The 14,880-nt window shown below is 47.0% G+C and overlaps 1 protein-coding gene across 16 annotated transcripts in view; it reads left to right on the top strand.

Annotated features, from left to right (window-relative positions):
* The window catches only part of GATA3 (GATA binding protein 3), a 114,008-nt gene extending 103,669 nt beyond the window's left edge, over positions 1 to 10,339 (top strand). For 13 of the 16 annotated variants that reach the window (XM_077340282.1, XM_077340292.1, XM_077340280.1 and 10 more), the window contains 2 exons: positions 6,144 to 6,269; positions 8,906 to 10,339. In XM_077340282.1, coding sequence (XP_077196397.1) covers positions 6,144 to 6,269; positions 8,906 to 9,190 — 411 coding nt within the window. In that variant the 3' untranslated portion in view covers positions 9,191 to 10,339. The remainder of the gene's footprint in view (positions 1 to 6,143; positions 6,270 to 8,905) is intronic. The other 3 variants (XM_077340294.1, XM_077340296.1, XM_077340295.1) reach the window with 1 other exon arrangement.
* Positions 10,340 to 14,880: the final 4,541 nt, after the last annotated feature.

The raw sequence follows: 14,880 nt of genomic DNA, 5'->3' as shown, positions 1-14,880 counted from the left end.
ACTGATACAAGCCATACTACTAACGAAGACAAATGGACCACCAAAGTTTAAGTAAAAATGTCACTTTGGGGAAAGAGATATAAATTGTCTGTCCTTGCTCTAGTTGTCTTTCACACAAATCGCCAAAGCCAGCGGAGGTTTCCTTCTTGATTTACTCTGGCTGTTTCCTTTAAAAGGAGAGCTACGATTCAAGCCCAACGAGAACTTTCCTTTCGCAAAAGCTGTTTGGTTCGGTTGGCTCCCGAAAAACGCCGCTCTGTTCAGGAGAGTCGTAGCTCTCCTTCAGTCCTCCTCAAGCCTGGCTGTTAATGGGGGTGATGATGTCACTTCCAGAGGGCGTGGCAGGGAGGCGTGGTCAGCTGGCCACTTCCGGGGCCCCTCAAGACCTGAAAACCCACTTCCGGGGCTCCTCAAACGGTTCCAAAGGGATGTTCTAACCATTCAGCCTAATATCACAGTAGCCTTCGTAGCTGACACTGTCGGCTCATATTCAACTCCAAGATGTGTCAGAATCCAAGGACATTGCAATGGACCTGTGAGCGACCCTGAACATATGCGTTTTGGCCCCATGGCCTTCTTCGGTGGTCAGGCCTAGTCATTTCACACTGGCTCCAGACACTGCAATGTTAATCCCAGGATTTCTAAAAATCGGACCAATTTTTGATAACCAATGTCTTGACACAGAAGGCGGAGAGATCGTTTCAGAGGGGCCAGATAAATAACTAGGCTACAGTCCTAGAATATGGATTTTGATCTAATTTGGTAGAAAAAGATAGTTAGTGCGGTGCAGTGGTCAGAGGATTGGTCTAGAATGAGGAGAAGAATTCAAGTCCTCACTCTGCCGTGAAGTTGAAGGGGTGACCTTGGAACAGGCACGCTCTGTTAGCCTAACCTTCCTGACAGAATTGTTGTGAGGATAAAATGGGAGAGGAAACATGGATGGAACCTCTTAGAAGAAAGATGGGACAACAATTGAAAATATAAGTATGAATTCGTCACAGGGTAGAATCCATATGTGGTCAGTTGGTGTTCTTGGATGATTCTGAACATTTCTTGGTTGCCAGGTGGTACATGACCTCATCCCAGACTGAATGTATGGGGGTGAACTGGTTGGTCATAGAGATAGGATGCTGGACTGGATGGGTGGCATGTCCGACCCAGCAGGGCTCTTCTTGTATTCTTAGCATGCTGGACTAGATAGACCACCAGCCTGATTCAGCAGTGCTCTTCTTATGCCCTTAAGATGCTTGCTGAATGAGATGAACTACTGGTTTCATCTGGCAGAGCTCTTCTTATGTCTTCAGGATGCTGGATTGAATGGACCATTGGTTCGACCCAGAGGGGTCCTTCTGATGTTCTCAGGATGCTAAACTAGTTGGACCTCTGGCCTGATCCAGCAGGGCTCTTTTGGTGCTGATGCTGAACAAGATAGGCCACTGATCTGATCCAGCAGGTCTCTTCTGATGCTCTTAGGATGTTGGACTAGATGGATCACTTATCTGATTGAGTAGGGCTTTTCTTAGGTTCTCATGGTTCTGAATGTGATGGACTGCTGTTCTGATCCAGCAGGGCTCTTCTTTTGTTCTTAGGATGCTGGACTAGATGGACTACTGGGTCTGACCCAGTAGAGCTGTTCTTATGTTCTTGGGATACTGAACATGATGGCTCAGTAGCCTGGTCCAGCAGGGCTCTTCTGCTGTTCTTAGCATCTACAAGTCATGTACACCTTTGTTTGCAATTCCAACAAAAGGTGGAGACTTTTTTTGGGTGGTGGATTGTGTTTGCTTGCCATGCCAGAAATTATACAGGCAATGAACACCACAAAATGTCTCTTCAGGGTTACCAGCGTCCAGGTGGAGATAAGCAACCCTCTGGAATAACAGCTGATCTCCAGACTACTTGGATCGCTTATTTATTTATTGAATACATTAATTCCACTTTCACGGGATAATATGACTGTTTTGGAAGGTGGGCCACATAGCACTATATGCTACTGAGGCCCTTCCCCTCCCTAAGGCCCACCATCCCAGGTTCTACACTCAAATCTCTAGGGATTTCCAAGCCCTAATTACCAGGCAGAGGGAAATGCTTTCAGAATTCAGAGTGTGTCATGGGATATCCTTTCCCCCTTTCCTGGTGAGACTATCCACCAATAAATCTCCACTGAGGGAAGTAATTTTTCTCAGTGGGACAGGACTTTCTCAGCTGTCCCCGCCTGCTGACCCCCAGTTGCTTCCTGGCACCTTTCTTGAGGGTCTTGAGACCATAACAGTGACAGTTCTGATCTGTGAGCCAAGCTAGTAGTCACAAAATGGCTGCCACTTAGAACACCTGCCTCATGGAATGGCTGCAATATGAGAGTTGTTTCCATGGAGCAGCCATTTTGTAAAAAATAACAACGGCTCATAGGCTTAAAGGTTGCAGAATTGTGGCTTAGCTTTTGTTTTGAAGACATCCCAGGGTTCCTTCTGTTCAAGTAGACCTCTACCTAGAACCGAAGGCTACTCTTTGAGTAAAAGTCACATGAATGAACGCTTCAGGCATTTCTGCTGCTCTTTAAGAAAAAAGAAAGAAATCCTGGCCTCCTTTTTCATCCCTCTTTCAATGAGAGAGGTGCATGCTGTAAGTTAGAAACACACAAATGCACTAAATGTATAACAACAATATAAGAGCCACAAGAAGAAAGCACTGCCAAGTCGCAATAGACTTACAACAACTTTCAGGGTTTTCCAAGGCAAGAGATGACCCCAGTTGGTTTGCTGTTGCCTTCCTCTGTATAGAAGCTGGGGTTTTTATACCTTGCTTCTCAGTACCTGAAGGAGACCCAAAGTGGCTTACCAACACCTTTCCCGTCCATCCCTCACACCCTGTGTGGTAGGTGAGGCTGAGAGAGCTCTGAGAGAATTGTGACTGGCCCAAGGTCACCCAGCTGGCTGCGTATGGAGGAGTGGGGAATCGAAGCGGGTTCTCTAGATTAGAGTTAATTGCTCTTAACCTCTACACCGTGCTGGCTCTCCACGCTGGACGTCCTTGGTTGCCTCCATCCAAGGGTCAAGTGTGGCCAGCTTTCGTCCTCTGAGAAGCTCAGACACCTCTGGGCCATTCAGGGTGCAGGAATTGAAGAATGCGTGTGGGGAGCTTCTAAAATGTTAATTCAGGATTGTCTACAGTGGTTGACTGTGCCTGAGAGATTGAACTAATGGGCTCCCCCCCTTTTTTCTAATGAAGACATATTTGTGTCCTCGCTGTGCCTTGGATTTTAGGTCGGAACTCAAAGGATTGAGTATTCTCCCATGTCAAAAGTTCCCTGCACTATGAAAGTTAGGAAGGAAACATTCAAGTCGACTAAAGGTTGCCAGCTCTTGGTTGGGAAATACCTGGACATTTTGAGAGTGGAACCTAGGGAGGGTGGGGCTTGGGGAGAGGAGGGGCTTCATTGGGGTCCAAGACCACAGAGTGCCCCCCCCCACTCCAAAGCAGCCATTTTCTCCAGGGGAACTGATCTCTGTTGTAATGAAGGTCTTCAAGTCCCACCTGGAGGCTGATAACCTTAAATAGTGTTTTCTGTACTTGCTAACTTTCTGCGTAAGCAGGTAGAGGGGGAAGGGAGGGGTGAAGTAGAATATATTTTTGATTTTTTTTTTGCCTCTCTCCAGCACAAACCATATTTGGTAGATCCAGTCTGGGGGGAACACATGTGACTTTGTTCTTAAGTTTTCTGGCCAGGGCTCAGAAGCCAAGGTGTCTGTAACATGTAAGATCTGCAGTGTGCATGATTCAACAGCATGTGAAGAATAGCCTACAGGGGGAAACAGAGGCGATGGGCTTTTAGCATAGATTAAGAACTTCCTGGTGTTTTCAAACCCTGATTGGCTCAATTGGGGACTTCCTGTTCCTTTGAGCTCACTTCCTTCCTGCTTGCCTGCAGACGAACAGTTAATTGGTTAGACTGCCTGGGACTTTCTCTCTCCTCCTCCTCTCCTCTCCTTTCTCTCCTCAAGAAAGCGGTTTATTCTTTAATAGTTGGTGCTCTGGAGAATTGGAGCCAATTGGTCTCTGGAGGTTTGATTGTAGATTTTTTTTAAAATATTGCATCAGCAACAACTGCTACCATACCACAAGGATCTGCACTGTGTAAATGAATGTAAGCTGGAGCTGCCATGTTGTGGCTGGCTCCGCCTCCTTAGGCAGCCATTTTGTGGTGACCATTTTGTTCCTTTCCCTCCAGAACGTTAGTCAGTCAGTTAGTTAGTACAATCTCTCTCCTTTCTCTTCTTAATAAAACTATTTATTCTTTAAGCAGCTCAGAGGTCAACTGTTAGGGATGCTCGTCCCCAGGTGGGACCTGGGGAGCCCTTGGACTTATAGCTCATCTCTAGACTAAATAGGTCAGTCCCCCTAGAGAAAATGGCTCCTTTGGATGGTGGATTCAATAGCATTGTACTCCACTGAGGTACCTCCCTGACCCATATCCTGCCCTTTCCTGGCTCAACCCCTTGAGTCTCCATGTATTTCCCAACCTGGAGGTGGAAACTCTCTTGACTATATCTGAATATGGAGCTATAATCTTCCTTCTCTAATACGGAGACAGTACCATGTTGAACAGGCTTCTTTGAAGAATCCCTGGTACATTGCCCATGTAGGTTTTCCCAGCACTTAAGGAAAGCATCATTCAAAACTCTGAATGTAATTTTCTTGGGCTAGGGTGGAAAACAAAAAAGAGTTCCATTGCTCTTCCCACGCTCCTGGAACCCCAGGCTACCTGGCTGAACAATGACGGGGAGGAGACCCAAAGGGAGGGGTTGCTTCCTGGGGCCCATAATTAACTGGTGGAATTCCACACTGTGTCAGAGAAAGCCATGGAGCCTCCACATTTGCATTTGGCAGCGTGAACTTTGGATCTTATCCTCCCAAAATCTCATTGGTCTCCGAGGTGCATGCCTCCAGGTGGGACTGGGGAATTTCACCTCGTATCCAGCCTACAGGGATCAGTTCCCCTGAAGACCAAGGTTGCTTTGGAGGGTGGATTCTATGGGCATTGCATGTCCTTGGCGTTACTCCCAGGCTTCCTCTCCAAATCTCCAGTGGTTTCCCAGCCTGGAACTGGCAACTCTAGTTCCACAGATGGAAAGTTTAGTCTGTAGCCAACCCAGAGAGTCTGGTTACAGGTTCTCTGGCAAGCCAATCTGGAAGAACCTCATGACCGATGGATCCACAGCTGTCATCTAAGTATAGTTGTATCAGGATGTTCATGCTTACGGAGGACTTTCCTTAAGAAGTAAAGAAAGCTTTGGGAGGGGTTCCTGTTCAGTTGTAAAGCATCTAGGTCATGCGTTCAATCCCCAGCATCTCCAGTTCAAAGGACTAGGCAATAGGTAGTGTGGAAGACCTCTGCCTGAGACCCTGGAGAGCTGCTGCCAGTCTAAGTAGGAAATACTGACCTCGATGGACCCAGGATCTGAGTCAGTATCAGAAAGCTTCAAGTGGAATGCTTAATGGCAGATTTCTTTCATGCATGAAAAGCTCCATTTTCTTGCATGAATTATGAACAGCAGATGCTGTGTTTGTTACTTGGGATGAGTCCATGTGACCTCATTTGATAAGCAACATCCAACCTCTGCCAGTTTGATGCGACACTGTATGCCCTCCAATTGCCAGCAATTCCTCTGTCTTAGCAATGGGCCATAAGAACATGGGAGAAGCCATGTTGGATCAGGGCAATGACCTATCTGGTCCACGTGGTGTCACATGGTGGCCAAAACCCAGGTGCCATCAGGAGGTCCACCAGCAGGGCCATAAGAACATAAGAGAAGTTGTGTTGAATCAGGCCAATGGCCCATCCAGTCCAACAATCAGTGGCTTATTGTTGCCCAAACAAGAAGCCACCAGGAGGTCCACCAGCAGGGCCAGAACTCCAGAAGCCCTCCCACTGTGGTACACAAAGCATTCAGAGCATCACTGCCCTAGATAGAGAGTTCCATCTCTCCCTTGTGCCTCATAGGTCCAGTGGACTTTTGCTCCTTGAAGTTCTGTTGATTGTAGTGATGGTCAGTCTGGCCAACTGTTTGCTACTCTAGATGTACGTCCGTACCGAGTGGTCCTTGTGACGTGGATGCATTTTCTCTTTCTCTCTCTCTCTATAGTCTGCCGCAAGGAGGGCAGGGACATCATGCGCAAACTGTCAGACCACCACCACCACCCTCTGGAGAAGGAACGCCAATGGGGATCCAGTGTGCAATGCCTGCGGGCTGTACTACAAGCTCCACAATGTAAGTGAGGTGGTCAGTTGCCCAAAACACATCACCAAAGGTTGACCTAACTTGGGTTTTCGGGTGTCATTTTGAGAACTCTCTGAACTGACCCTAGAAAAGCAATTTGGAATCAAACTTCGTTGGTCTTCAAGGTGCTGCCGGACTCAAACTTTGTTCTGTGGCTTCAGACCGACACAGCTGCCCACCTGAGTCTGTGCAAAATGCATGATTTCAAGAGGGCTTTTTGATGCAAGCAGTAAAGTGCCAAAATTATTAGGGACTGTGGTCTGTACTACAGTGTGTAGCTGGCTGAAACTAGAGTTCTGCAATGTAAATTTGCCTCACTGAATGCGCCATGTTAATGCCAAACTGTGGCTCTCCAGAGGTCCACGGACTACAATTCCCATGAGCCCCTGGTTCACTATTAACTGATCTGCGAGTACAACTGATTGATTTGTTTCATTTATACCTCACCTTTCTCTGCAACGGAGACGCCAAACGGCCTACAGCAGTCTCCTGTCATGCATTTGATTGTTGGTCAGCTCCGGCCAGGTCATAGAATCATAGAATCTTAGAGTTGGAAGGGACCTCCTGGGTCATCTAGTCCAACCCCCGGCACTATGCAGGGTTTTGTCAGATCTCCTAAGCTAAGAAAGGTCAACCTTGGTCTGAAGGGAGACTGCTGAGGACATCCAGGGTTGCTCTGCAGAGGCAGGCGATGACCAACCACCTCCATATGGCTTTCATTCTGACCTGGGTAGCCCAGGCTAGTTTGAGCTGATCGGATAATTGAAAGCTAAGCAGGATCAGGCCAGGTTAATACCTGGATGGGAGATGAGCAAGGGAGTTCAGGGTTGCTCTGGAGAAGCAGGCAAGGGCAAACCAACCCTGTATGGGATCACCATAAGTAGAGAAGCCAATCCCCAGGTGGGGACTCCCTGGAATTATAAATCATCTCCAGACTACAGAGGTCAGTTCCCCTGGAGAAAATAGCTGCTTTGGATGGTGGACTCCATAGCATTATACTCCGCTGAAGTCCCTCCCTGCCCCAAATCTCTGGCTCCAACCCCAGAGTCTCCAGGTTTTTCTACTTCAAAGATTCTGAGCGCCACCAGGATAGTTGTAAGGCTAAGAAACCTCCTTTAAAATATAAAATTGGAGTTAATTTTCAGTTTTTTGGATTGCAGCTTTGAGGGCACTGTGCCTATGTTCAGACTTGGACTGTAAACTGTAAATATCTCATAACTGAAACCGTAAATATCTCATAATCCCCCACTGCAAGTTCTGAACTGAGATGTTCCACTTCCATAACCCAGGGCGAAACCATGTGCTTGCCGGCGTACTGAAGGTCTTTGGTTCATTCCTTGCACCTCCAGTTCACGAAGATATCACTCATAATGTGAGGAGAGATCTTATGGCAATGGTTCCCGAGTTTAGGATGATCTGCAGCACCCTATAATATTAAAATAAATAACAACACCTCTTCCAACCCTTTGAAATAACCCTGGAGAACCCCTTCCCCCACTGTACAGAAGGTATTTAGCTTTGACATTAAAGTGCCTTTGAAATAAATGGGTTGATAATTGGGCTGATGCAATAGCAAGAGAGGGGAATCGCTAGGTTGGATCTTGACCGTACAGGGGTAGGGGAGCAAATTTTTGGAGTTGGCAACTCTGGGCTGGGAAATCTCAAGAGATTTAGAATGTGAAGCTTGGAGAGAGTTGGAAGAACTCCAGCAGGGTTGAAAGCCGCTGAGTCCATCTTCCAAAGCAGCCATGTGATCCAGATCAACTGTTCTTTGTTGCCTGGTGATCAGATGCAATTCTGGGGGATGTCCAGACCAGTGGTATGAGATAGTTTCAGGTATTTGTAGCTGATTTGAATCTGGTTCCTCTGGTGGACCTCCAGATGACACCTGGATTAGGGTTACCAGATGTCCTCTTTTTAGAGGATGTGTCCTTTTTATTTTTAATGTCCATCCTCTTTTGGGACCTTTTGGGGAAAAAATGGATGAAAATGTCCTCTTTTGGGGTTGGAAGGTTAGGAAGATTCCTCATTAGTGGCAGTTACCCGATCTCAAATAGCAGAGGTAGTTAAATGAGATTCATCATAGAGATCACTTATTTTGAAGTCATTAGTGGGAGAAATATGGGTTTTGGCTGTGTGACACAGAGTGTTGGACTTGATGGGCCATTGTCTCCATCCAACATGGCATCTCTTAAGTTCTTATGGCCCTGCTGGTGGACCTCCTGATGGCACCTGGGTTTTGGCCACAGAGTGTAGGATTGGGTAGGCCATTGGCCTGATCCAACATAGCTTCTCTTAAGTTCTTAGGTTCACAATTCTGTTGCTGGATCTTGGGGGGGGGGGGTCTGTGATTTGGGCAAAGTAGTCACAAAGACGAGAGGCAGTGGCTGCCTGGCAGGGCATCCACTTGGCACGCAGAAGGTCCCAAGTTCAATCCCCGGCATCTCCAGTTAATGACCAGGCAGGAGATGACGTGAAAAACCTTGGCCTGAGACTCTGGAGAGCCACAGCTGGTCTGAGTAGACCCTACCGACTTGGATGGGCTGCGAGTCGGATTCCATAGACAGCGCTGTCACGTGTGTTTGTGCAGGTTCAACCCCACAAAAAGTTAATTGATGTTTGTTTAGATTAACAGACCCCTGACTATGAAGAAGGAAGGCATCCAGACCCGAAACCGAAAGATGTCGAGCAAGTCTAAAAAGTGCAAAAAGGTCCACGACAGCTTGGAAGACTTCCCCAAGAGCAGCTCCTTCAACCCCGCCGCCCTCTCGAGACACATGTCGTCCATCAGCCACATCTCCCCCTTCAGCCATTCCGGCCACATGCTGTCCACGCCAACTCCGATGCACCCGCCTTCCAGCCTGTCTTTCGGGCCTCACCACCCGTCCAGTATGGTCACCGCCATGGGCTAGAGTGACCCCCCGGGGCGTCGGCCTGCGGGCGAGGAACAGACTTCCCTGCCGAATGCTTTTAAGTTCTCAAAATGAGAGGCAAGGCGATTCTACTTGCATTGTTGCAGGACAGCGTTGCTCCGGGCACGCAAAATGGAAAAGCAAAGAAAATTTAATTGAGAGAAAGAAGAAGAAGAAGAAGAACAACAACAACAACAAAAAACACAAACTGGTCCAAGGTAGAGAACTTTAAATCATTGTGTGTGTTTGGGGGAAACAGGCACCGCTGTTGGCCGCTTTTTAGAGGTATTTGCGTCATTTCCGCCACCGACGTCAGGACCCCATTTGTGAATAAACCATCCCGACGCAAGCTCGCTCTTGAACTGGGTTTCTAGTGCTGTGAAGAAGAACTACCAGTGGTGACCCCGCCCCCTTTCCGCCCATGCCCTCCTTTCCCTCTTCCCCAGAAGAGCAGATCGATGCTGAACACTGTATAACTTATATTGTAAGAAAATACTGTACATTCCCCCCTTCCCCCGGAAGAAGACTCTTGTGTTTAGCTGTAAAGGAACTGCTTAGAGTCCATGCCTGAGGCATGGCCATAGATGACCGGGGAGGAACGCAGAAGGGCCTGGACCGAGGCAAAGAAGGTCAAAGCAGGCAAAATGGACAGAACCGCCAGCTGTTGGGTTTTTTTTCCCGTTTTCTTTCTCTCTCTCTCTTTCTCTCTCCTCACTCACTGGCTTGAGTCGATGCATTAAAAATAAATTAATCCAAGGTGTAACCAAATCATCCATTCTGGGCTGCTGGGCCTCCGCTTGATCGGAAAGCGGGGTGGTTTCGGGGCAAATCGGTGTGATATATTCAGCTTGTCGCCCAGGCAAAAGTTCCCCAAGTCACCCTGTACCCATTGTGAACAAGTTCCTGTAATTGTTGTTTGTATGTATAATTCAAAGCACCAAAATGAGATGTAGATTAATTTCATCCTATGATACAGATTTGAATGGTTGTATAAATTTTACTTACTGCTAGTGTTAAGAATTGCGCTTTCTTTTTTGGGTTTTGTTTTCATATTTTTTTTTGTTTCTCCTCCCTCTCTCTCTCTCTTGCTCTCTCTCTCTCTTTCTTTTTTTTTTGGAAAATAAACTAGATTAAATTCTGTTGATCTGATATCTGCTTGCAGCTTTTACTGTGTTGGGAAAACTAGTCAACATTTAGGATGCTTTTACAAAAGTCCTGATTTTCAACTGAGCTGGAATAATCTTGGAGATCAATCTCAATCTAGTTTTTATTAGCATGATGAAAGGGACAATAGAATTAGGCGTGTAAAAGTCAAAGGATGACAATAAAATTAATAGAATCATTATACTAACACGTAAATTACGGAAGTAAACAATTCTCAACTTTCAAGTTTAACTACACGCATCCTAATGGCAGCTGACAAAAACAACACCACCCCCTCAATCAATACAGGGTTCTGGCTGTCCATTAAAACCAGTAATTTAGCCTGGGCCCATTCCGCACACAATAGATAATGCACTTCCAAAGCACTAGAAGTCTAGAAGTAGATTTTGCTGTTCTGCACAGGAAAATCCAGTTGTCAAAGCACATTGAAAGTGCAGGAACTTCTTCCGGATGTTTAGATGGAATTTTTTTTGCATTAAATTCATCCCATTGGTTCTGGTCCATTCCTCTGGGGCAAGAGAGAACAACTCTGCTCTATATGGCAGCATATATGGTTATTTAAGGCAGGGGTGCCCCATGTTTTTGAGTCTGTGGCCATCTTTTGAATTCTGGCATAGTGTGACAGGTGCAGCAGCATCCTCTCAGAGAATGAGGCAAATTTCTGCTGAGAGAAGTTAGGGCTTCTGAAGCACAGTTACTTTAAGACAAGCCTTGCAACTGGGAACCAGGAAGTATTTGAACTGATGCCCTCGCCAATCAGGGAAGACTGCTTTGCTACCAGGCATGGAGAAGGAAGTCAATTCGCAAAAAGCAGAAATTTACACTTATATTGGTGCCGGTTTTTCAAATATCAAGGTTTATATCCAGTCCCGGATATCGTGGGGGAAAGGTAGGATCACTGCAGATCAATCATGCATGCTGCAGAGGGAAAATTTAAAGCACCCCAAATCAAAATGGAAACTGAATTCAGTGCAGAGGGGAGGGATTTATTCAGGCTGGGAGTGAGTAAAAAGCCCCATGCAGACTCTACCCTGGCATGTGATTACTTCCGAACAAAAGTCAGGATGGAGAAGCAGTCAAGTTGGTGGAGCTTTTCAAATTGTATGGAGAGATGGAAGAGGGAAAGCATGTGGCACTTCCCCTGTTTATGTCATGGGTACTAATGAATAGATTCCCTATACTCTAGGAATCCATATAGACAGTGAGTGCAGGTGTGGCTCCTACCTCAATTCTATCTATCCATTGAGCATAAAATTAACAGAACCTAAGCAGAAGCCTGTTCTTTCCCACCTGCCCTCCTGGATTTGTGAGCCAGGGTTACACTGCTGGTTCTCGCCACGGCCTCGCCCAATCCCATGCACCCCCCCTGCAACCCGCTCCCTCCCCAAATCTCTGGCATGTCTGGCCTGAAGGAAATTCATCTCCCAACCCCAAATTGGCTACCGGTATTCCTCTGGTCATGCCAGAAAGGGCCACATGAGACAGACACTGGCATATTCCTTCTGCCCACCCACTCACAATCTGCCTAAATTCATAAAATCGGCATTTCTGTCAGATGACTATCCAGCCTCTGCTTAAGAACCCACCACCTCCTGAGGAAGCCTGTTCCACTGAGGAACTTCTTCCGGATGTTTAGCTGAAAATTCTTTTAGCTATTGGTTCTGGTCTGACCCTCTGGGGCAACAGAAAATAACTGCTCCATCCTCTATGTCAGGGGTAGTCAACCTGTGGTCCTCCAGATGTCCATGGACTACAATTCCCATGAGCCCCTGTCAGCATTTGCTGGCAGGGGCTCATGGGAATTGTAGTCCATGGACATCTGGAGGACCACAGGTTGACTACCCCTGCTCTATGTGACAGCCCTTCAGGTACTTGAAGATGGCTATCATACCCCCTCTTAGTCATCTTCTCTCCAAGCTAAACAGACCAAGCTCTCTCAGCCTTTCTTCATATGTTTTGCCCTCCTCTGGGTCAGATCTCTGGTCTTCTGGTTATCCCTTGGCCTGTCTTATCCAGTGCTTGAAACACCTGGATACCTTCAGTCCTGCAGCAGGAGAAATGCTTTATGTCATCACATTTCTCTTGTCATCACATTTCCATTGGATTGAATTCCTGAGCCATAAAAAGATATTATATTATTTTATTTTTTCCCTTTCGGACTCCTGTGTCTTGGAGGAGGAGGGGAAAACAGCCTCGGTATCAAATGGGAAGAAGAACTTGGAGGATTTCCAGCTTCCTTCTTCTCTTCGGGATCCTCTTACTTAGATTCGAAAGTCATCATGGCTTCCAGTGGGTGTCGGGTTCCTTGGTAACTCAATCAACTACAGCATTAGTTGATTAAGCAGAAAGGAGCCATCGAAGCAGGCAGAGCTGTGGGTGAAGGATACGTTTGCGTGATCTTTAAAAACAGTTTTAATTTGGCTCGGTTATGCTGTTAAGATGGCACAAGGCTCAAAATAGCTTAGCTTTGCTACATGAGTGGGGGTGAGATTTTCACAACGCACTTCGGACTTCTTAGACATGCAAACACATTTGAATTTGAATGAATGGAAGAATAAAAATTCAGGCCGGAGTGGGGTAGATTTTAAGGCTGACAGCTTCTAATCTGGAGGGCCAGGTTTGATTCCCTGCTCCTCCTGCTCATGCGGTCAGCTGGGTGATCTTGGGCCAGTCCCAAAGGCTGTCCAGCTAGAAGAAGAAGAAGAAGAAGAAGAAGAAGAAGAAGAAGAAGAAGAAGAAGAAGAAGAAGAAGAAGAAGAAGAAGAAGAAGGAGTTGGTCCTTATATGCCACTTCTGTCTATCCGAAGGAGTCTCAAAGTGGCTTACAGTCGCCTTCCCTTTCTTCTCCCCACAACAGACACTCTGTGAGGGAGGTGAGGCTGAGAGAACCCTGAGATTACTGAAGAAGACCATAGAGTTTCCAGTGATTCCTAGAACTACCCTATATCGCTTCTGGGTTTTCCACGGAAGTAGTGTCACAGTGGACACAATGTCATTCCCCTCTACCATGCATGCCAGTCATCTTTGTAGGCCCTGCTTCAGTTGCTCCAGCCCTCAGAAGCCAGGAGGGTGGCAACCCAAGACAGGGCCATTGTAGCACCAAAACTTTAGAATTCATTCCCCAGGGGGATTCATCTGTATCCCTCAACTGGTGCCTTTTGCCAGCAGGTGACAGCAATTTTGTTTTGTCTGTCATACCCCCAATAATGACAGCGGGGTTTTGGCCACTGTGTGACACAGAGGGCCATTCCGCACAGATTCTTTGTAGCAGGAGTGTGGCAAATTGTAATCGCTACTAAAATGCAGTTATGCACAACGTCGTAGACAATCTGCCACACTCCTGAAACTGATCTGCAAAAAGCGCTTCGTTGTAGCGCTTCCAGGGAAATCCCCAAAAGTGGATTCACCCTCTGGAAAGTGCTACACTCTTGCAACCAATCTGCAACACTAGCGGAAAAGCTCTGTGCATTACCATTGTTGCGGTTTCAGCAAAGTCCCTCCCCCTGGCTCTCTCCTCTGATCTTCCGGCGAAGTGATTTTTTTTTTCTCAGAGCGAGCGGAGAGCAACAAACCAGATAGCCTTCATTCACCCAGCGAGGCTTCCCCGGCTGCAGTCCCTCTGTTTTAAGTCACCAAGCACCACACAGCCCCATTTGCTGGTTTATTTTCCCTTTATTTTTCCCACTATTTTCGGCTGAAAATTGTGCCCGTGCACGGGGGGGGGGGGGAGGGGGGAAGAATTTTTTTTTTTTCTCTTGGGGGAGCTTGGCAACAATGAAATGGCAGCTCACACGCCACCTGCTAGCTAGATGGGTCTCTCCGTTGCAACAAATCAATGCAGATTCTCTGCAACGTGTGTGTGTGTTTTTGTAAACCTGCCTTAAAGGGAAAGGGGCTTTTCGGGAGCATGATAACGGCCGCCCATTGGCTGCTCGTTTGATTGACGGCCAGGGGTGGGACAAAGCTCGGCAAATATCGCTTCCTGGATAGCAATTTTTGCCGAGAGCGGAAACCTGTGGGAAATGATAGAAACGCAACTGGATTCCACTACAAAGGCAGGTATGCATAACAACGAATTTCACTATTTAAAATGGCGTTTTTTCGTTCTGAAACCAATTTGCAACATTGATCCTGGTGCGGAATGGGCCAGAGTGTTGGACTGGATAGGTCATTGGCCTGAACCAACTTGGCTTCTTTTATGTTCTCATGGCCCTGCTGGTGGACCTCCTGAGGGCACCTGGGTTTTGGCCACTCTTTGACACAGGCTGTTGGACTGGATGGGCCACTGGCCTGATCCAACATGACTTCTCTTATGTTCTCAAGACCCTTCTAGGGGACCTCCTGAGGGCAACATGGCTTCTTATGTTCTTATTTTAGCGTATCTAACCTTAGTTCTTAATGTAGATGTCTGTTGTAATCCCAGGACATCTCCAGCAATTCTCCTATTTCATTTTCACCTCACAATATACCCATCAGGTGGGAGGCCTGCCGAAATGGCGGGCCCGAAAGAGCACAAGGTCAGGAAG

The sequence above is a fragment of the Paroedura picta genome, chromosome 5 (genome assembly GCF_049243985.1).
Source record: "Paroedura picta isolate Pp20150507F chromosome 5, Ppicta_v3.0, whole genome shotgun sequence".
NCBI lineage: Eukaryota > Metazoa > Chordata > Lepidosauria > Squamata > Gekkonidae > Paroedura > Paroedura picta.
This window is presented reverse-complemented; position numbering and strand designations above follow the sequence as displayed.